Source organism: Oncorhynchus mykiss, chromosome 23 (genome assembly GCF_013265735.2).
Source record: "Oncorhynchus mykiss isolate Arlee chromosome 23, USDA_OmykA_1.1, whole genome shotgun sequence".
In the NCBI taxonomy this organism is placed as follows: domain Eukaryota; kingdom Metazoa; phylum Chordata; class Actinopteri; order Salmoniformes; family Salmonidae; genus Oncorhynchus; species Oncorhynchus mykiss.
Genome location: NC_048587.1, coordinates 38,285,763 through 38,309,105, shown reverse-complemented (window position 1 = coordinate 38,309,105; position 23,343 = coordinate 38,285,763). Strand labels below are relative to the sequence as shown.

General features: G+C 41.0%; 1 protein-coding gene and 1 long non-coding RNA gene across 3 annotated transcripts; one reads left to right on the top strand and one right to left on the bottom strand.

Moving 5' to 3' along the window:
- Positions 1 to 5,039: 5,039 nt before the first annotated feature.
- LOC110503074 lies at positions 5,040 to 21,300 on the top strand. The gene is made up of 4 exons (XR_002470438.2): positions 5,040 to 6,718; positions 6,910 to 7,113; positions 21,024 to 21,080; positions 21,205 to 21,300. It is a non-coding gene; the product is annotated as an uncharacterized LOC110503074 (long non-coding RNA).
- Positions 12,000 to 17,115, bottom strand: LOC110502702 (kelch-like protein 31). 2 transcript variants are annotated; one of them, XM_021580942.2, is made up of 3 exons: positions 16,986 to 17,115; positions 14,291 to 15,496; positions 12,000 to 14,136 (listed from the first exon to the last, which is right to left on the bottom strand). In XM_021580942.2, exons 2-3 carry the CDS (start codon positions 15,463 to 15,465, stop codon positions 13,404 to 13,406), a joined length of 1,908 nt encoding a protein of 635 aa, XP_021436617.2. In that variant the 5' UTR covers positions 15,466 to 15,496; positions 16,986 to 17,115; the 3' UTR covers positions 12,000 to 13,403. The 2 variants fall into 2 exon arrangements, with proteins under 2 accessions (XP_021436617.2, XP_021436618.2); XM_021580943.2 differs by having other exon boundaries at positions 14,291 to 15,493; positions 16,986 to 17,089.
- Positions 21,301 to 23,343: the final 2,043 nt, after the last annotated feature.

Genomic DNA, 23,343 nt, shown 5'->3' with positions numbered 1-23,343 from the left:
GTCTGACTCAAAGGTCAGACTCAAAGGCTCACTGCATTCTTTTAGTCATGTAGTGTATGTACAGTATGTGTGGGGGGGAAAGCCTACTATTATCTTCCTACAAACTAGTCAGGATCATGCTATGCTGCCTATGTTGTTCCTGCTGTTACCCCAGTACCGCCAAATCACCCTTTCTCCCACTTGTATAGGAGGACCATTGTAGCCGGCCCTGCAAAACATTTTTTCTCTGCATTCATTCCCAATTAAAACTACTTCAGGATTGGTGGGTCCCCCACGGGATGGTTGAGCTAACATAGGCTAATGCAATTAGCATGAGGTTGTAAGTAACAAGAACATTTCCCAGGACATAGACATATCTGATATTGGCAGAAAGCTTAAATTCTTGTTAATTTAACCGCGCAGTCCAATTTACAGTAGCTATTACAGTGACAGAATACCATGCTATTGTTTTAGAAGAGTGCACAGTTTTGAACTTGAAAAGTTAATAACAAACAAACCAGGCACATTTGGGCAGTCTTGACACAAATTTTTTAACAGAAATACAATGGTTCATTGGATCCGTATAAAACTTTGCACATGCACTGCTACCATCTAGTGGCCAAAATCTAAATTGTACCTGGGCTGGAATAATACATTATGGCCTTTCTCTTGCATTTCAAAGATGGTGGTACAAAATAGTTTTTTTTCCCCAGATCTAATGCGTTATATTCTCCTACATTCCTTTCATATTTCCACAAACTTCAAAGTGTTTCCTTTCAAATTGTATCAAGAATATGCATATGCTTGCTTCAGGGCCTGAGCTACAGGCAGTTAGATTTGGGTATGCCATTTTAGGCAAAACATTTTTAAAAGGGGTCCGATCCTTAATATCGGTTATTGGTATCGGGTTTTTTTTGGCAAGGAAAACATCGGTATCGGCCAAAAATGTAATATCGGTGCATCACTAGACTTCCATGTCCCTTATATAGTGGGAGGCGATAATACAATCATATCATTTACACAACAGTAATTTAATACAAGCTACAGTTCCAGAACACAATGGCCTTGTGTTCAGGTGCAGACATGCTAGTTCCCTAATGGAATCAAGCACAGTTGTTATGCCTTAATGGTGGTCGGACCCATCTATGTGAAGCTAGCCACAATAAGGATTAGCCACAATAGTGGACTTTGCAGTTAGCCTTCAAAATAAAAGTTTGTCATTGACATTTATGCAAATGAATACAAATAGTAGAATTATGCCATAATTGAATAGATCATGCTAAACGAGGTTGGAATGTTGTTATATAAAATCAACAAAAGACAATAATTTGTTAATTTGTCAAAAATCTGTTCAAATCACACTGGATGTATTATACTTTATAATTGCATTGGGGCATACTTATTTCACTGTACAGCCTTACCAATGGATTGTGGATCAATGACATGGGGTATCAATCTATTCAGTGTCACCCAGAGAACATTAGCGTCGTTGCTCTTATTGCGGGACTCTGAAACAATTGTAAATTGAGACACATTTATTGTCAACCTAACCTACACTATTCCTGAGGAAAAACAATACAGTGTGGATGTTTTGGAGAAAAAAATTGCTTGGTTATTGAGTAGACTGATACCCCATTTCATTGATCCCCAATCCTTAGGTAAAGCTGTACAGTGCAATATGAATGTCAATACACACAATAGGCTGACTGGGGAGGTGATTCACACAGTCACAGTCCCGCGAAAAGAGCAATAGTACAACGCTAATATTTGTGTAAACTCTGCACAGTTGTGTTCTGTGGGTGCTGCCGAGTAGACTGATACCCCATTTCATTGCTTCACATTCCAACCTTGTTTCACGTTATCTTGTCTAAAAATGTCATGATTCCACCAATTGTAACCTTTCAAAGGGGTACTTTTATTTTGAAGGCAAACCGCAAATTCCACAATTGTGCCTAATCCTTATTGTGTCTAGCTTCACAACACATAACACGGTCTGGTCGAGCCTCACTAGCCAGTTGAAGCTAGGTGGCTGCTTATAACATTAGCTTTGGGCAACAGGGTTAAGTAGCTGGCTAGCTATTTATTTTCATGAACTGAAGTTCAATTTCAATAGGCGAACAACAAGTGGCTACCTAGCTAATACTTACTCACAAGGATTCCTAAATCATTGCTAAGAATAATGAAGATGACTGCAGTTTCTACTGGTCATTGTTTTCGGGCTGGTTGTATTGGTGCTAGCTAGATACCAAGCTAAAGCTAGCTAGCTACCCCAGAAGTTGCGGTCGAATAAATAATGCTTTATTACCAACGCGGTATTGTAAACATATCGTTCGTGGCTGGTGTTTGCTTGTTTGCAGACTTTTTGGTACAGCTTTGACAGTCCTACTGATAGTTGTGATGGTGCTTGACTTGCATGTGCAAATTCAGAACACACAGCATTCTATAATAGAACTGTGTTATTTGATGTGTAAAACTTATGCTTATTTAATGCATCAAGTAGTGTTATTGTTAACTAGTGTTATTTGACTTATCTTTTTTGACATAGAAAGACCCAAACGGCGTTCCATAGTATGTCGTGAAACTAATAGCAGTGACGCTTTTACTGTGTATCTCCGGTAGGGCAACATCTGAATGCTATTACTGTGTAACTCCGGTAGGGTAACATCTGAAAAATAACTCACTTGGTAGTGTGTACCGGTGCTCAACCAGTCCCGAAAGCCAACATCACCCACGACAGAGAACGGTTGATTGTCAAGGGCAATGAATTCCATTATATTGGTGTTAATGGATTTCGCCTTTGAGTTGTCTCGCTGACATTTTCTTACTCTTTCAAATGACCGCTCGATTTGTTGACTGCTTGATCCACACAACAGACATTGTGGGCTAGGTTAAGAATGTTGTGTTGCACGTGTAGCACAGCATTTTACGTGGGTCATTGCGTCAAAAAACTCAGCAAAACAAGAAACGCCCCTTTTTTAGGACCCTGTCTTTCAAAGATAATTTGTAAAAATCCAAATAACTTCACAGATCTTCATTGTAAAGGATTTAAACACTGTTTCCCATTTTGTTCAATGAACCATAAACAATTAATGAACATGCACCTGTGGAACGGTCATTAAGACACTAACAGCTTACAGACGGTAGGCAATTAAGGTTACAGTTATAAAAACGTAGGTCACTAAAGAGGCCTTTCTACTGAATCTGAAAAACACCAAAAGAAAGATAACCAGGGTCTCTAATCATCTGCGTGAACGTGCCTTAGGCATGCTGCAAGGAGGCATGAAGACTGCAGATGTGGCCAATAAATTGCAATGTCTGTACTGTGAGACGCCTAAGACAGTGCTACAGGGAGACAGGACGGACAGCTGATAGTCCTCGCAGTGTCAAACCACGTGAAACAACACCTGCACAGGATCGGTACATCCGAGCATCACACACGGCACAACCCAAGGGGGGGGTGACGCACCCCTCAAGTGACGCACCCCTCCTAGGGACAGCATGGAAGAGCACCAGTAAGCCAGTGACTCAGCCCCTGTAATAGAGTTAGAGGCAGAGAATCCCAGTGGAGAGAGGGGAACCAGCCATGCAGAGACAGCAAGAGTGGTTAGTTGCTCCAGTGCCTTTCCGTTCACCTTCACACTCCTGGGCCAGACTACACTCAATCATAGGACCTACTAAAGAGATGAGTCTTCAATAAAGACTTAAAGGTTGAGACCGAGTTTGTGTCTCTCACATGTGTAGGCAGACCATTCCATAAAAATGGAACTCTATAGGAGAAAGCCCTGCCTCCAGCTGTTTGCTTAGAAATTCTAGGGACAGTAAGGAGGCCTGCGTCTTGTGACCGTAGCTTACGTGTGGGTATGCACGCACGGCAGGACCAAATCGAAGAGATAGGTAGGAGCAAGCCCATGAAATACTTTGTAGGTTAGCAGTAAAACCTTGAAATCAGCCCTTGCCTTAACAGGAAGCCAGTGTAGAGAGGCTAGCACTGTAGTAATATGATCAAATTTTTGGGTTCTAGTCAAGATTCTAGCAGCCGTATTTAGCACTAACTGAAGTTTATTTAGTGCTTTATCCGGGTAGCCGGGAAGTAGAGCATTGCAGTAGTCTAGAAGTAACAAAAGCATGGATTAATTTTTCTGCATAATTTTTGGACAGAAAAGTGCTGATTTTTGCAATGTTACATAGATGGAAAAAAGCTGTCCTTGAAACAGTCTTGATATGTTCGTCAAAAGAGAGATCAGGGTCCAGAGTAACGCCAAGGTTCTTCACAGTTTAATTTGAGATGACTGTACAACCATTAAGATTCAACAGATGATCTTTGTTTCTTGGGACCTAGAACAAGCATCTCTGTTTTGTCTGAGTTTAAAAGTATAAAGTTTGCAGACATCCACTTCCTCATGTCTGAAACACAGGCTTCTAGCGAGGGCAATTTTGGGGCTTCACCATGTTTCATTGAAATGTACAGCTGTGTGTCATCCACATAGCAGTGAAAGTTAACATTATGTTTTCGAATGACATCCCCAAGAGGTAGAATATATAGTGAAAACAATTGTGGTCCTAAAATAGAACCTTGAGGAACACCGAAATTTACAGTTGATTTGTCAGAGGACAAACCATCCACAGAGACAAACTGATAAGATCTAAACCAGGCCAGAATTTATCCGTGTAGACCAATTTGGGTTTCCAAAGGGTATCAAAAGCAGCACTAAGGTCTAGGAGCACTAATATTGGGAATGCAGGGCACATGCCCAGGGGCCCTTACCTCCAGAGAGCCCACATTGTTTTTCTTAGTCACCCTCACTCAGATATCATTAACATGGTATATGCCATGGCAAAATTAGTAGAACTGCAGGAAATATGGTTTAAAACTGAAAAAAATGGTCTGCCCTATGGTAAAATGTGTAGAATTACATTAAATGTATTATGAAATTGCAAACATTTTTCCTCGCCCCACGGCAGAATGAGTAGAATTGCATGGAATTTGTTATACAACTGCACAAATGTCTCTCTGCCCCATGGCAAAAGGAGTAGAATTGCATGATATTTGTTATAAAATTGCAAAATGTGTAAAACTGCTTTAAACTTGTTTTATAACTGCAACATTTTCTCTACTTCCTTTTGCAAATGTGTCGAATTTCAGTATGTTAACTTTAAAAAGTGACCGCCCCTAAAAAACATCTAATCCCTTGAAAATGGCCTATCCGGCGTCGATATGATTCAGAAACTGAAACGATGTTCGCTGAGAGTCAGGAAACATTTCAGGGAATGAATGTTTTAATAAAATAAACAGAACAGAATATAATACAAAACAAGAACTTCGAACAACGCACAGACGTGAAACAGAAACAATGATGCCTGGGGAAGGAACCAAAGGGAGTGACATATAGGGCATGTAATCAAGGAAGTGATGGAGTCTAGGCGAGTCTGACTATGCGCAGGTGCTTGTAACGATGGTGACAGGTGTGCACCATAACGAGCAGCCTGGTGACCTAGAGGACGGAGAGGGAGCACACTGACAGAAACAGTAATTCTAGTGGCAAAATTACTACAAAGTGCAAATAGGATCATTTTGGATATAAAATCAGTCTCATCTATTATGGTTGGTTTTGGATTACAATTATGTCAGCAAATCATGCCCCCTTTTGCCAAACTCCACTTGCAAATCGCCCCTCTGGCCACTTCGCTTCCCATCATTGAATGGGGCTCCCATGTTTCATAGCCCCCAACCAAAGTGTTCAACGGATCACGGCCGTTTGAGACTGAAAAGCCCTTTACGGATTGACCATGCAATGCATGCTAGCAGCAGGATGCACTGCCAACAACTCAGCTTTGGCTTGGAAACATTCCAAAAGAAAGCAAATTATTGGTAGGAAAAACATTTGCCATGATTGTGATGTCGCCAGATTGACTTTAGATATGCAGTATAACTTTAGCCAGCTAACTAAGATTGATGGGACCACATTATTTTAGCTAGCCAACTTTAGCATTTCTAGCTATTTTTGACTAACTTTGATAGTAACAGTAATGGCAACATTGCCATCTCTCTAAAGTAAAATGTACAACATCATAATATGGCGAAGTTGTTTCCTACTAGTTATTTGCCTACTTTAGCAAAGTCATCGTATTTCCATGCCACTGTAAATTAGTGTAGTTTACATGAAACAGTCACATTAGCCTCCGAGGTGCAACCCATGTCTAGGGCACAAATAAATATTGAATGCAGCTATGGTGCAGCCTGGTCTCATAGCCTAGATGTAACATAGTAAATGCAAATCCGGGACACTCAAATTAGCATGATATGTTATGTTTGGTATGGTCACATAAGACAGAAGGTTACTTAAGGCAAAAACGAAGGAAGAATGGTTGGTCGAGGTGGATGGGTAGACATATAATGTGAACAAAAGGTTGCATGTTCGAATCTCATCACTGACAACTTTAGCATTTTAGTTAAATGGAAACTTTGCAAGCGCTTACTACTTTTTTGCTACTTTGCAACTACTTAGCAACTACTTAGCATGTTAGCTAACCCTAACCTGTAACATATCATACGTATTGCAAATTCATAACATACTGTACGAATTGCAATTCGTAACATATAATAAGATTTGTAATTTGAAACATATCACATGAAAGGGATGATGGACATCCACAAATTAATACATACTATATCATATTAAATGGATATTGTCCCGAGTTACTGCCCTGATGACACAGATGACTTCATCAACAACGACAGGTAATGTGTGTAATGTAAAATGTGAAAAGCTGATTATTTTTTTTACCTGGCTTGATAAAATAGTAGGCTAATTCTTCAGTAGACCAATAGAGTCATTTTGGTTGTGAAGTGCATTATCAAAAAGCTTTGTCCTTTCATTAGAACAAAATGCAATTTACCACCTGGCTGTCTATCATATTACCCTGTCTCAGGACATCCCAGTCATCACCACCTCATACGATTGCATGCTGTAGTTGTTTGAGAGATGTCCAGTATGCAGGTGAACATGCAGCATAGAGGAGACAAGCAAGGGGGCCCTCATCAGCATCATGCAGACATGCAGACAGGTTGTCAGCAACCTTCACCTGTCAGCGGCAACAGCTTTCACAGGCTCATCATTTGTACAAATACAGAAGGTAACCCACTTCATTACTTTGATACATTTGATAACCCAATCGTGAAACATAATATATGTAAACTGACATTATTTGTTGCGTATTTCCTACTTAGAAGCATAGAATGTCCAGGGCATAACCAAGCTTGATGGAGCCAGCCTAAGTGCTGTGTCCACTATTCTATTTCACTTCACATTTTATGATATCTGAAGTAAAATATAAAATGGCTGTTGGTTCCACCAGGCTAATCATAGCCACCATTGATAATGAAATCAGTGCTCTCTGTGTGTGTGTTTGTGTGTGACTGACTAGTATCTTTGATGAGGGGCCAGGAGCTGATCTAAGCTGCTATGCAAATCAATGGCAAAAACCTCACCTTCAGCCTTACCTCTTTCCTGTTCACAAATGGTTGCCGATGGGGAGAACAGAATTAGTTACAATGCCTTCGGAAAGTATTCCGACCCCTTTACTTTTTCCACATTTTGTTAGGTTACAGTCTTATTCTAAACTTGATGGAATAGTCCCCCCCCCCCCCCTCATAAATCTACACACAATACCCATAATGACAAAGCAAAAACAGATTTTTAGAAAGGTCTGCTTATTTATAAAATAAATGGAAATATTACATTTACAAACAGTGCCTTGCGAAAGTATTCGCCCCCCTTGAACTTTGCGACCTTTTGCCACATTTCAGGCTTCAAACATAAAGATATACAACTGTATTTTTTTGTGAAGAATCAACAACAAGTGGGACACAATCATGAAGTGGAACGACATTTATTGGATATTTCAAACTTTTTTAACAAATCACAAACTGAAAAATTGGGCGTGCAAAATTATTCAGCCCCCTTAAGTTAATACTTTGTAGCGCCACCTTTTGCTGCGATTACAGCTGTAAGTCGCTTGGGGTATGTCTCTATCAGTTTTGCACATCGAGAGACTGACATTTTTTCCCATTCCTCCTTGCAAAACAGCTCGAGCTCAGTGAGGTTGGATGGAGAGCATTTGTGAACAGCAGTTTTCAGTTCTTTCCACAGATTCTCGATTGGATTCAGGTCTGGACTTTGACTTGGCCATTCTAACACCTGGATATGTTTACTTTTGAACCATTCCATTGTAGATTTTGCTTTATGTTTTGGATCATTGTCTTGTTGGAAGACAAATCTCCGTCCCAGTCTCAGGTCTTTTGCAGACTCCATCAGGTTTTCTTCCAGAATGGTCCTGTATTTGGCTCCATCCATCTTCCCATCAATTTTAACCATCTTCCCTGTCCCTGCTGAAGAAAAGCAGGCCCAAACCATGATGCTGCCACCACCATGTTTGACAGTGGGGATGGTGTGTTCAGTGTGATGAGCTGTGTTGCTTTTACGCCAAACATAACGTTTTGCATTGTTGCAAAAAAGTTCAATTTTGGTTTCATCTGACCAGAGCACCTTCTTCCACATGTTTGGTGTGTCTCCCAGGTGGCTTGTGGCAAACTTTAAACGCCACTTTTTATGGATATCTTTAAGAAATGGCTTTCTTCTTGCCACTCTTCCATAAAGGCCAGATTTGTGCAATATACGAATGATTGTTGTCCTATGGACAGAGTCTCCCACCTCAGCTGTAGATCTCTGCAGTTCATCCAGAGTGATCATGGGCCTCTTGGCTGCATCTCTGATCAGTCTTCTCCTTGTATGAGCTGAAAGTTTAGAGGGACGGCCAGGTCTTGGTAGATTTGCAGTGGTCTGATACTCCTTCCATTTCAATATTATCGCTTGCACAGTGCTCCTTGGGATGTTTAAAGCTTGGGAAATCTTTTTGTATCCAAATCCGGCTTTAAACTTCTTCACAACAGTATCTCGGACCTGCCTGGTGTGTTCCTTGTTCTTCATGATGCTCTCTGCGCTTTTAACGGACCTCTGAGACTATCACAGTGCAGGTGTATTTATACGGAGACTTGATTACACACAGGTGGATTGTATTTATCATCATTAGTCATTTAGGTCAACATTGGATCATTCAGAGATCCTCACTGAACTTCTGGAGAGAGTTTGCTGCACTGAAAGTAAAGGGGCTGAATAATTTTGCACGCCCAATTTTTCAGTTTTTGATTTGTTAAAAAAGTTTGAAATATCCAATAAATGTCGATCCACTTCATGATTGTGTCCCACTTGTTGTTGATTCTTCACAAAAAAATACAGTTTTATATCTTTATGTTTGAAGCCTGAAATGTGGCAAAAGGTCGCAAAGTTCAAGGGGGCCGAATACTTTCGCAAGGCACTGTAAGTATTCAGACTCTTTACTCAGTACTTTGTTGAAGCACCTTTGGCAGCAATTACAGCCTCGAGTATTCTTGGGTATGATGCTACACGCTTGGCACACCTGCATTTAGGGAGTTTCTCCCTTTCTTTTTTGCAGATCCTCTCAAGCTCTGTCAGGTTGGATGGGGAGCGTTGCTGCACAGCTATTTTCAGGTCTCTTCAGAGATGTTCGATTGGGTTCAAGTCCCCAGGCTCTGGCTGGGCCACTCAAGGACATTCAGAGACTTGTCCCAAAGCCACTCATGCGTTGTCTTGGTTGCGTACTTAGGGTCGTTGTCCTGTTGGAAGGTTGAACCTTCACTCCAGTCTGAGGAGTGGCTTCCGTCTGACCACTCTACCATAAACGCCTGATTGGTGGAGTGCTGCAGAGATGGTTGTCCTTCTGGAAGGTTCTCCCATCTCTTCAGAGGAACTCTAAAGCTCTGTCAGAGTGACCATCAGGTTCTTGGTCACCTCCTTGACCAAGGCGCTTCTCTCCAGATTGCTCAGTTTGGCTGGGCAGCCAGCTTTAGAAAGAGTCTTGGTGGTTCCAAACGTCTTCAATTTAAGAATGATAGAGGCCACTGTGTTCTTGGGAACCTTCAATGCTGCAGATATTTGTTGGTACCTTTCCCAAGATCTGTGCCTCGACACAATCCTGTCTCGGAGCTATACAGACAACTCACGTTTGGTTTCTGTCATGGCCGCCAGCATTTCTTGAGGAGCAAACCAAAAAATGAGGCTAAATTAGTGGGTGCAGTTCCCCTTTTAAGCGTACATTTTTCTTTCTGCCTTCAAAGGGGGGGTCATCATAGAATTAGGAATTAAAATACTAGAATGAACCTTCTTATGATGGGTTAAATGTCAGCCTTTGTGGTCAGAAAATTGGTCAACCATGGTTTGCCAGTGCTATGATAAGATATTGTTTAAATAATGCATTTAAAGAATGTATGTGCACTGTATGTTTGTTAGCTAGCTAGCCAGACAGTTTTAGAGGAATGATTCCATAAATGTTTCTTATTAGCTGCCAGTGTGCCAACATTCCAATCAAACAATGCAGTCAATCCACAGGTTTACACTGGCTGAAATCAGTTGATGATAGGACAGTTGTAAATGCAACAAGTACTGATATTGTATCATATTTTAGCACTCACACAGCTTTCCACGAAAACCAAAAATGCATATAAAGTATATAAACTGTTTGCATATATTTTAGACACTATTTATACATACACTTTGTATAAACCCGTATAAACCATATTTATAATTACATGACTATATTTTAGGTTGACAATAAATCTATTACACAATTTCTGATATATCACATGCCTTACTTTTATTTTCCTGCATAAGTAATATCCGGATTATGCCTCTACTGCCTTTCATTCCAATTAGACTGGTATGGATTTCTCACTGGCTGTCATTTTCACCCCATTCTGTAAGTTTGAAGGTTTATGACACAGCCTGTCTAGTCATTTAATAGGATCTGTATGAGGGCCACTAAAAAAATTGTCCGCTTGGTGGGGGGTCCCCCACCTTGACTCGTCTCTTTCAGGAGGTAGCGGGTTCTGTTCTGGAGCCAATGGGCCTTCTTCTCTACCTCTATTTATTTCTCCCTTTGTCTCCTTCTCAAGTAATATTATTGTTCAAGTTGATCATTAAACATCTTTATAACTTAAAAATGTTTATTTTCTTAACCAAACTACTATATAGTAAAAAACAACAATATAGGTTTTTCAGATATCAAGACAGAATCGCTCTTTTGAAAATAGCAAAATGGGGCAAGCAAACTTGATGGAATAATGAGTAAGTCATATTGCCATTTAGAGTGACCTACATTGCTGACGTTACTGTATCACATATACACACTGTTAACCTTAGATCTGTAATTTATTACTGACATCTCACAGATGTTGGTTTTGAGATTATCTGTATTATCGATGCTACATTGCTGACGTTACTGTATCACATATACACACTGTTAACCTTAGATCTGTAATTTATTACTGACATCTCACAGATGTTGGTTTTGAGATTATCTGTATTATCGATGCTGCAAGTTACAGGGCTAAAATTGTTTTTGCACACTTCGACACTGTGAAGAGAACTGAAAATGTCGCCCTCTGTAGTCTACTACGTGTACTTCTTCTCTACATGAGGTTTGAACCTGATAGTCACAACGATTCAACAATGTGTGGAGTTAGACCATGAAATAAGGTGGCTCATGTATGATTACTCAAGTTCATAGGCAAATATGTCTCACCGCCATGGGATTTACTGCAAATAGGCCAAGTAAGCTCAGACCTGTTCTGCAGACCTGGGTCAAATACATGTAATATACTTTCAAATATAGAAAGTATTTGAGGTGTGCTTGATTTAGCTCACTCATTTAATTAGACTATTCCCTTGGTTCCATTGAACAGGTCAAACTAAATCAACTACTCATGTACAGTTATTATACTGATTGATGATGAATAACTTTTTTGTAGATGTATGCCTACAAATGAAATGACCTGGCTTCTGTGGCCTCATGAAAGTTAGCAAACTCATATCAAAGGTAAAATGAAATATGTGTTTGCATATAGGACAGTAAATTATAGCTTTGTATAAATAACAGAGAAATAGTCAAGTTCAGACAATATTTATGTCGTTTTTTTTTTATAGTGTATAGCCTTGAAGAAAAAGGCTATAGGAGCAGTGAAAGGTGTTGTTTTACAGAGTCAGCCATAGTAGTACAGTATGATGAGACAATCCAGCTTCACCTACAAGTGAGGGCACCTTTTAAAAATGTAAACATAAGAACAAGACATTATGAGCTTTCAGGGAAATTAAGAGGCACTGTTGCAGATTGCCCACACCCTTAACAGCTCAGGCTAATAGCTTAATGTCCCAGTATTCACCATTTTTTTACAAAACATATTTGACCACTGTCAAATTCATTTTTGACCCCATTCAACCCTCATCATAACTACATTCTCCCAGGCAGTACACAGGATCATAATTTGACCTATATTGTCACAGCAAAATAATCCTGCAGCAACAGGATTTGAATGTTTAGTCCACAATGTTGCTCACCGATTGGTGGTTAGGCTATTAGCTGGCCAAAAGTAGTCTACATGAAAAGTGCTGTTAATATAACCATGTGTTAGTATGGGTTTTCAGTGAATTTATGGGTTTCACTAAGCTCATCTGCATTTCCTGCTATGCAGGCAGATCTCAAAAGAGTGATCAAATTCATCCCAATTCACATAACTGTACTGTGTAGTGTGTTAAATGCTCAAGTAAAAGAAGCAACAAATACTAACCAACAGCACCTACTCCTGGTAGGTACAATATATAATTTCTTCATGATTTATTAATCCAGCAACAGAGTAATTCCTTTACCTTCTGCATTGACATCTAATTTCAGAGACATTTTCTTTTCAAGTTTGAAATGTTATTTCACAGTTGTATACCTGTATATGATGTTTTAAGTATACAGTATTCCATCATCATATGTCCAGTCTTTGTTTATACTATATACAGTGTATTTAGCTTTATGTTACTGGAAAATAATGATAGTGACATTATAATAAGGGTTCAATATATGGGCATGTGTATGTGTATTGTACAAATAATGCTGTTACTATTAGCATATATACCGTCAAATAAGTATTATATTGGGAATAGCTATGGTCGGTGGAGTATAGGCTCATTCAACTATTATGGCTGAATAGGCCCCAAAATAAAATAAATGTTCCCATCATAATAGAAGATTTTAATTAGTCTCACAACACAAAACAACTTTCTGAATTGTCACACATTAAAGCCTTAATAAAAGTAATGAAAACAATTTGAATATATCTGATTCAATTCCAGATTAGTTGCATGCGTGACATTTGTATGTTATCACTTTTCTTTCTGACCTTAAGTAGGGATGATCACTTTCTGCATTGAAAGCCATAAAGGATTTTCTGAAATGAACTGGCTAGAGAATTTTTGGTCTTGCTTCAATTAGCAAGTAAACTACTTTTCAAACGACCTACCAGACTATATGCTGACTGGCGCAGATAAAACTGAGCTGGACCTGGACTCTCGTGTTTTGCGTGTGGGTATGGTAACGACACAGCATGAGATGCCAACTGTAGCCTCTGGCAACTCATCGTCCTCAGTCCATTCATTGAGGTCAGGGTTATACACCTGGATGCATTTCTTGTACTTCTTCTCAATCTCGTTCCAGCCTCCAAGAAGATAGATCTTATTATTCATGCTGACGATACCAGCAGTGCTCACTCCTGTGTTCAGGGGGGCAGAGTAGCTCCACTGCCCATTGTGAGGGTTGAAACACTCAACAGCTAAGACATCCACCCTCTCTCCACGGCCACCCAGCTGGCTGCCACCAATCACGTAAGCCCGTTCTCCGACTGTAGCAGCGGAATGCCAGCCTCTAGGGGAGCTCAAACTGTTCTTATCCTGCCACACATCAGTGGAAGGATCATAGCTGCACACAGCCCTGGAGTACGCATTGTTGATGTAACCACCGCTAACAAGGATTTTGCCATCAATGACGGAGCTGGCGTGGCAGCACCGGGGGATTTCCATGGGGGCTTTCATCTGCCATTGGTTGGAGGAGGGCACGTAGCACTCCATTGAAGCCTGGCATCCATCAGAGTTACGACCACCAATAGCGAACAAGAGGCCATTGAAGGTGTTGAGACTGAAGTGGGTGCGCTTCTGGATCATGTTGGTCAAATGAATCCAGGTGTTGAATCGAGGATCATACCTAATTGCCCCAAAAAATCTATTAGATACATATTATTATTCAATACACAATTGAATGTACAGTACTATCATGGTCTGTGTAATATCGGCCATACTTTAAGAGCAGAGAAAATACATTAACAATAGAATAAGCTTATATAGAATCAAATCCTCACCTGCAGAAGTTGCTGACAGCATGTTTAGCCTGGTTCCTGGCATCATTCTGGTCTTCACCACCAGCAACATAAAGGAAGCAATCCAGGACTGCCACACACTGATTGAAGCTCTTGGCTGGCATCTCTGTGAGCCTATTCCATACATCGTCATCATCCCTGTAGAGGACCTCTTTGCTGAGAGACTTCTCCGTCAAGGCCGGTCGTCCACCCACTGTCAGCATGACCCGGATGCCACCACGTACCTTTGTTCTGCGGGACTGCAGAATGTTCTGCTGGTAGGGCAACAGGTGGTAATTCATAGCGTCCACTAGGAGACGATGGCACTCGGGGTCCTGCATCATTCTGGGCACACTCTGGACATGGTTGACCAGGTCCATGGCTGAGATGGTCCCGAAGCGGATGTTGGTCAGAAGATCTGGGGCGTATTTCAGCCTCTTCTCGTTGAAGTCCAACCACTTCATGGCTATCTGAAAGGCTGTAATCTCAGAGGGCAACTGCAGGGAATCATCACTGAGGAAGTCGTTGATCTGCTCGTAAGTGAGCTTCAGGAACTGCTCCATCTCAGAGAACTCTATAAAGTTCTCCCTCATGAACTTCTGGGTGGCCTGCTTTGTTTCTTTGAGGTTGTAGGTGTCGGCGATGTTGGCCACGTACATGCAGTTCTCCGCACTGAGCTCCTGCATGAGGAAGTCGCTGCACATCTTCACCAGGGTGTTGATCTGCAACAACATGGCTGCTGCGATGGTGCTGCCAATGCTGTACAACGACAGGGTTAGTTTCCCTGAGTAGGCGTATGTGATGGCTGTGGCCAGGCCTGTGGGTGAAAGGTCGTTCAGGTCGATCTTTGTGAGGGCGGAATCGCTCTTTAAGATATTCTGAATGTACTCACTGCAGGAGGCCATGACAACTTTGTGGACATCGAAGGACTTTGACTTGGTGGAGACGGTCAGGTCACAGAGGAAATTGTCCTGCCTCATGGTACTAAGACCCTCCAAGAGATTAGGAGCATAAACAGGGTCAGTGACTTCACTTGAGATGCAGCTGAAGCCGTTTCCTCCCTCCAACAAGGTATTCAGCCCATTGATATTATTGATCGGGCTATCCTCGACCATTATGGTTATTTCATTGATATCCCCTTTGTTTTTTTTGGCAGTCTTGTTCTTTTTGGGAGCCATGTCTGCAGCAGAGGGACACAGCCCAGATCTACTGTAAAGAAAATAATAATATGACAGAGAGAGAGCTACCTTTTGATATTAACAATCACAATCGCAACACCAAATGGTAAATAATACATTGAAGGCAAATCTGACTGATGTACAGTTTACTAAATATTGTCATACAAAATATTGTCAAAATCAGATGTGTAATATAGTAGGTAATAATCATTACCTGTATTTGTGGTTATAAGTAGGTCTGCTTTTAGAAAATATCAGTCAAATCAAATCAAAGTTTATTTGTCACATGTGCCGAATACAACAGGTGTAGTAGACCTTACAGTGAAATGTTTACTTACAGGCTTTAACCAATGGTGCAAAAAAAGCTATTAGGTGAACAATAGGTAAGTAAAGAAATTCTGCATTTATGCAATACTGCATACTGCATTTATGCATGTTATATATGTTTCTGATATGTTGCTGCTGCCATTTGACAATGTATGTTGTGGAATAATTGACTAAGTGGTTGAATAAATCAAATCAAATTTGCGCCAAATACAACAGGTGACCTTACAGTGAAATGCTTACTTATAAGCCCTTAACCAACAATGCAGTTTTTAGAAAAATAAGTGTTAAGAAATTATATATTCAAATAAACTGTGAATAAGGGAATGAATAATAAATAAAACATTTGTGTGCATTTATACTGCAATTTGGATATTTTAACCAAAGTTCAACACGTTAATGAAAATATAACCTTTTTTTTTCTTCTGACATTTGGAGAGGATTGCGACAAGGGCATTACATTCCCAAACCACGTGAAGGCCTATTCTATCTTAGTTGCATTTTTGGCATTTATATTTAATACAAATTTAAAGCAATTTTGTTAGGCAATCAACGTCAATATGATTACTATAAACTGCCAACTCCCCCCACCCATCAAATAAATTAAAACAACAGTAGGTATAGTGGGACTATACCGGAATAATGCTATAGCCCAAGTCAGCAAGACAACATTCCTCTCTCTGCATCTGTCATGATTTATCAGTACCATGTCCAGGAATAGCAATGCTTGATAGTTCAACCATGACGTTCCTTTTATAGACTTTGTGGCATGAGGACCTGGCCTAATGTCCTTCTAAAAAGTTCTGTTATTATTACGATTTTTTTTTAAAGAAGTCCTAATGATCAACTAATCAATGAAATAATCCACGTTTGTAGAAATGTGAAATAATCGGAAAGTTTAATGAAAAATCCCAAACATTATTGAAAAAGTCATCAGATCTACAGCCAATAATAATACCAGCCTACAATAAAATATTGAGCCTATAGTAGAAACTTTGGAACTTTGGAAATCTGATGGAAATACACTGACAATATAACTATGGTTGCAAACTTACACATCAGGCTACTGTAATGTGTCACTGTGCCAATATCAAACCAAACCGGTTGACACACATACAGGCAATTTTTTTCATTGACAGACACAGAGAAAATTCAGTGACATAGGAATAATATGGCCTAAACGGGGACTTACTTACCAAAGATATGAGAAGCCGGTGAAGAAAAGACTTGCACCTCCAGATAGTGTGCAGGAGAGAGAGACTCGCTATACTCAATGGTGCCAGAAGAGCTGGGCAAGCTCCTCCTCTGAGCATATGCGAATAGAAGTATTGCACAATACGTGTGAGGAAGACTCATGAGTTTGGAGACTCTGAAGGTAGAAACCATACTCCTAATCAGGCAATCCGACACCCTAACAAGAGTATATTGATTTGTAATATGACAGCTGGGATCACCCTGAATAACTTTTAATATAGTGTAGACTACATTCAAATCCATCTTTCTGGCTTGATATCACAGGCCTAGTTGTCAACCAATTTTAATACCTCAAGAGCATCGAGAGCATCTTGACCGGTTGCAGCAACTGCTCGGCATCTGACCATCTTTACTCCACACACAGGGATGCGTACAAAGCTCTCCTCCGCCCTCCATTTGGCAAATCTGACCATAATTCTATCCTTCTGATTCCTGCTTACAAGCAAAAACTAAAGCAGGAAGTACCAGTAACTCGCTCAATACGGTAGTGGTAGTGCTACACTCCAGGACTGTTTTGCTAGCACAGACTAGAATATGTTCCGGGATTCATCCAGTGGCATCTAGGAATACACCACCTCAGTCATCGGCTTCATCAATAAGTGCATCGATGACGTTATCCCCACAGTGACTGTATGTACATATCCCAACCAGAAGCCATGGATTACAGGCAACATCCGCATCGAGCTAAAGGCTAGAGCTGCCGTTTTCAAGGAGTGGGATACAAATCCGGACGCTTATAAGAAACCCTTCTATGCCCTCAGACGATCCATCAAACCAGCAAAGCGTCAATACCGGATTAAGATTGAATCCTACTACACCAGCTCTGACGCTCGTTGGATGTGGCAGGGCTTGAAAACTATTACGGACTAGAAAGGGAAACCAAGACGCGAGCTTCCCAGTGACGCGAGCCTACCAGACAGGCCAAATGCCTTTTATTCTCGTTTTGAGGCAAGCAACACTGAAAGCTGGGACCGAGAGACTGAAAAACAGCTTCTATCTCAAGGCCATCAGACTGTTAAACAGCAATCACTAACATTGAGTGGCTGCTGCCAACATACTGACTCAAATCTCTAGCCACTTTAACAATAAAAAAACATGTATATAATAAATGTATCACTAGTCACTTTAAACAATGCCACTTTATATAATGTTTACATACCCTACATTAGTCATCTCATATGTATATACTGTACTCTATACCATCTACTGCATCTTGCCTATGCCGTTCGGCCATCGCTCACCCATATATTTATATGTACATATTCTTATTCATTCCTTTACACTTGTGTGTATAAGGTAGTTGTTGTGAAATTGTTAGATTACTTGTTAGATATTACAGCATGGTCGGAACTAGAAGCACAAGCATTTCGCTACACTCGCATTAAGATCTGCTAACCATGTGTATGTGACCAATAAAATTTGATTTGATTTGACTCTGGGACTAAACACCTCCCTCTGCAACTGGATCCTGGACTTCCTGACAGGCTGTGCCCAGGTGCTAAGAGTAGGCAACAACACGTCTGCCACGCTGATCCTTAACACTGCGGCCCCTCAGGGGTGTGTACTTAGTCCCCTCCTGTATTCCCTGTTCACCCACGACTGCGTGGCCAAACACGACTCCAACACCATCATTAAGTTTTCTGACGACACAACAGTGGTAGGCCTGATCACCGACAAGGATGAGACGGTCCATATGGAGGAGGTCAGAGAACTGGCAGTGTGGTGCAAGGACAACAACCTCTCCCTCAATGTGAGCAAGACAAAGGAGCTGATCGTGGACTACAGGAAAAGGCAGGCCGAACATGCCCCCATTGACATCGACAGGGCTGTGGTGGAGCGGGTTGAAAGTTTCAAGTTCCTTGGTGTCCACATCACCAACGAACTATCATGGTCCAAATATACCAAGACAGTTGTGAACAGGGCATGACAAAACCTTTTCCCTTCAGGAGAAGGTCCCCAGATCCTCAAAAGGTTCTACAGCTGCACCATGGAGAGAATCCTGACCGGTTGCATTACCGCCTTGTATGGCAACTGCTCGGCATCTGACCGTAATGCGCTACAGAGGGTAGTTTGAAGGACCCATTACATCACTGGGGCCAAGCTTCCTGCCATCAAGGACCTATATAATAGGCAGTGTCAGAGGAAATCCCATAAAATTGTCAGAGACTCCAGTCACTGTTGCAGTTCAAACTTAAGCTCAAAGAATCTAAGAAGCAAGGAAGGTATTTTAGATGCACTAACAACAAGTGTAATTGCCTGTTTTAATCTGATTCTTTATTGTACAATTACTCACATCCTGGACAGTAATAGATTGACACCAATGATTCAAATTTGGCAGCCCTCGTTTGCTTTGTCGACTGAATCCCAATTATTGTACATTAGGCTACTGATTTATGAAAGAAATCACATGGCTGATTATATTTTAAACATGCATATTGTCTGTAGAGCTGCTTCCTAAATCAATTCATGAAATGCTTGTTTTGTTTGACACTAATGAATGTTTGAAAGAGTTTACAAACAACTATAGTTAAAGTTTACATGGGAGTTTCTTGTGACTGATTGTATGCTGCTGTGTCTGAGAAGGCATTGGGAAGGCACCACTTTAGATTGGATTGGGAGTGTGGGGAAGCAGGGGTAGACATAACAAAGTAAACGTAAATCTGGGACACGCCAATTAAAATGATATGTTACGTTTCAAATGGTATGCATTACTTTGTGGATGTCCACAATATGTTACGAATTTGCAAAACATATGATATAATAAGAATTCCAAATTGCTGTGGCTAACAGTGACTAGGTGGCTAATGCTGACGTTAGCTAGGGGGCTAACATTAATTAGGCTAGTGGTTACGGTTAAGGTTAGGGTTATGGGAAGGGTTATCTAACATGCTAAGTAGTGGCAAAGTAGCTAACAAAGTTGCAAAGTTGCTAAAATGCAAAAGTTGTCCGTGATGAGTTTTGAACATGCAACCTTTGGGTTGCTAGACAGTCGCTTTATACGCCTACCCCGACCAAGCATCCTACTTTCATTTTTGTCATAAGTAACCTTTGGACTTATGTAACCATTCCAAACGTTACATATCACACTAATTTCAGTTTTTCCCGGATTTAAGGTGACTATGTTACATCTAGCCTATGAGACCAAGTTGGGGTGGAGGAGAGTGTTGGAGGGAAGGGGAGATGCTCTGGTGCTATAATTAACAACCCTGTCAGTTGCCCAACTTGTGGCTGCTGTCTGTCAATTCAGCACTGAGTTGCAGAAACACTTACTGGAATGGTTTTGTTTGAGATAATTATGAATACAGATGTAGCGTTCACCATCTGTCATGTGTGAAGACCTTGTTTTAAGTGTGTGCCTTGTGTTTCTGGGCTGCATGTGGGGGCCTCTGCTGCAAACATGCATGCAGTAGGCTACGTAGGCAGCCACATTTTACAACCGAGGTGGATGCAGGCATTGCCCATTTATAGTTCATAGTAAAAGGAGTAGCCTAGCTTGGCAGGGGGTGTTCCCATACATAGCTCCTTCTCGGAATGCACCTTCAGCAATTCTGACTTTCTAGTCAACCGAAACAAGGATTACCATTTTGGGATGTATGTCAATTTGTTTCAGCTTTCATACACATTTTCATTTGTACTTTTTCACACAAATTATGCATGATGTCCATGGTAGTTCATGATAAACAATAATGTTGGCCATTATAATCATACAAGGACAGTATTATAATGTATCCTAATCACAGGTGATTGGTGGCACCTTTATTGGGGAGGATGGGCTCATGGTAATGGCTGGAGCAGAATTGGTGGAATTGTATGAAATATATCAAACACATGGTTTTCATGTATTTGATGCAATTCCATTTGCTCTACTCCAGACATAATTATGAGCCACCCTCTCCTCAGCAGCCTCCACTGATCCTAATGTAAACTGAAGGTTTATGCTAAACATTATGGTTTATGCATAGACATCTGTTTATTTACAGATCCTGAAAACCATAAAGAAACAACAGGAGTTGGCTGTAACCCTAGACATTCTTGCAGTAAGACACTCCTATACTTAATTTTTTGTGTTAATATATTATATATAATTTAGCATGAAGAGTTGTGGCTTGCATGCACTGATTTTTAATCAATTGAATGTATGTTTGTCTTGATTCTGATTAGGAGACCGGAATCAGTAAAGCTGGAAACTGTTTGCAGGAGAAGCAGTCAGGCTTATTAGTCAGACACTATAAGAAATTGGTTCCAAAAGAGACTTAACGTACTTGCTTTGACTCATTTGGAATAATTTGTCTGATGATTGTGTCCACTGTCCATTATCAGCATGTTTGAATTTCTCCCTAATACAGCCATACAGACACGGATGATGCTTTGCAGAACAAGTTTTTGAAAACTGAAGTGGAGGTTCAAAACAGCTTAAAGGAGGAGTGCTCAAAACAGTTTCTTGGGTATGACGCTACAAGCTTGGCACACCTGTATTTGGGGAATTTCTCCCTTTCTTCTCTGCAGATCCTTTCAAGCTCTGTCAGGTTGGATGGGGAGCGTTGCTCCACAGCTATTTTCAGGTCTCTTCAGAGATGTTAGATTGGGTTCAAGTCCAGGCTCTGGCTGGGCCACTCAAGGACATTCATAGACTTGTCCCGAAGCCACTCCTGCGTTGTATTTGCTGTGTGCCTAGGGCCGTTGTCCTGTTGGAAGGTGAACCTTCGCTGAGCTCTTGAGCGCCCTGGAGCAGGTTTTCATCAAGAATCGCTCTGTACTTTGCTCTGTTCATCTTTCTCTCGATCCTGACTGGTCTCCCAGTCCCTGTCGTTGAATCCCCACACCATGATGCTGTCACCACCATGCTTCACGGTAGGGTTGACACCAGGTTTCCTCCAGATGTGACTCTTGGTATTCAGGCCAAAGTGTTCAATCTTGGTTTCATCAGACCAGTGAATCTTGTTTCTCTCCTTTAGGTGCCTTTTGGCAAACTTCAAGTGGGCTGTCATGTGCCTTTTACTGAGGAGTGGCTTCTGTCTGACCACTCTACCATAAAGGCCTGATTGGTGGAGTACTGCAGAGATGGTTGTCCTTCTGGAAGGTTCTCCCATCTCCACAGAGGAACTCTGGAAGCCTTTCAGGGTGACCATCAGGTTCTTGGTCACCTCCCCGACCAAGGCCCTTCTCCCCGGATTGCTCAGTTTGGCCAGGCGGCCAGCTCTAGGAAGAGTCTTGGTGGTTCCAACCTTCTTCCATTTAAGAATGATGGAGGCCACTGTGTTCTTGGGGACCTTCAATGCTGAAAACATTTTTTGGTACCCTTTCCCAGATCTGTGCCTCGACACAAGCCTGTCTCGGAGCTCTACAGACAATTCCTTCGACGTCATGGCTTGGTTTTTGCTCAGACATGCATTGTCAACTGTGGTACCTTATATAGACAGGTGTGTGCCTTTCCAAATCATGTCCAATCAATTTAATTACGCACAGATGGACTCCAGTCATGTTGTAGAAACATCTCAAGGATGATCAATGGAAACAGGATGCACCTGAGATCAATTCCGAGTCTCATACCAAAGGGTCTGAATACTTACGTCAATAAGTTATTTCTGGTTTTTATGTTTAATCAATGTGCGAAAATGTCTACTAACCTGTTTTGCTTTGTCATTATGAACCGGAAAAGGCAGGTCTATTCTGGTTCCATGTGCTTTTCTGCCAACCATGATGTCCTTGTACCAGCAATGTATCCGGGAACTGCAGAACAGTGACTGCGAGTATGGCTCAGGCAGGGAACCAGAGCTGGCTCAGCCAGTACTAGAGCACTGTACACCTGATCAGCTGCATCATTTTGAAGAGTGCAACCCGGTAAGAATCCCAGTCTTAGGCTGATTTTGAAGAGTCCTGATTTCAGTGTTGTGCCTGCAAGGGTTAATGCTGGAAAGACCTCTGATAACCTAACTTGATCCATACTTAACCCATAATCTAACTTGATCCATACTTGACCTATACCCTAACTTGACCCATACATGGGTAAAATGTATGCATGCATTACTGTAAGTCGCTTTGGATAAAAATGTCTGCTAAATGGCATATATTTATTATTATATTTACCGCTGCGTGTCTACTCACAAGTACTTCCTGTATATCTGATAGGATTGCATAGGTAATGGCTTCACCTTGGCATGTGATAGGCTTGGTGATGTTTTTTCATGTTTCTTACACCAAGTTCTTCCACCTCATTGCTGTGAATAGTGATGGCTTAGATTTGTAAGGTTTTGTAAGAAATATTTTGTCAGTATCTACTGTGAGCAGATTTGTCGTTGC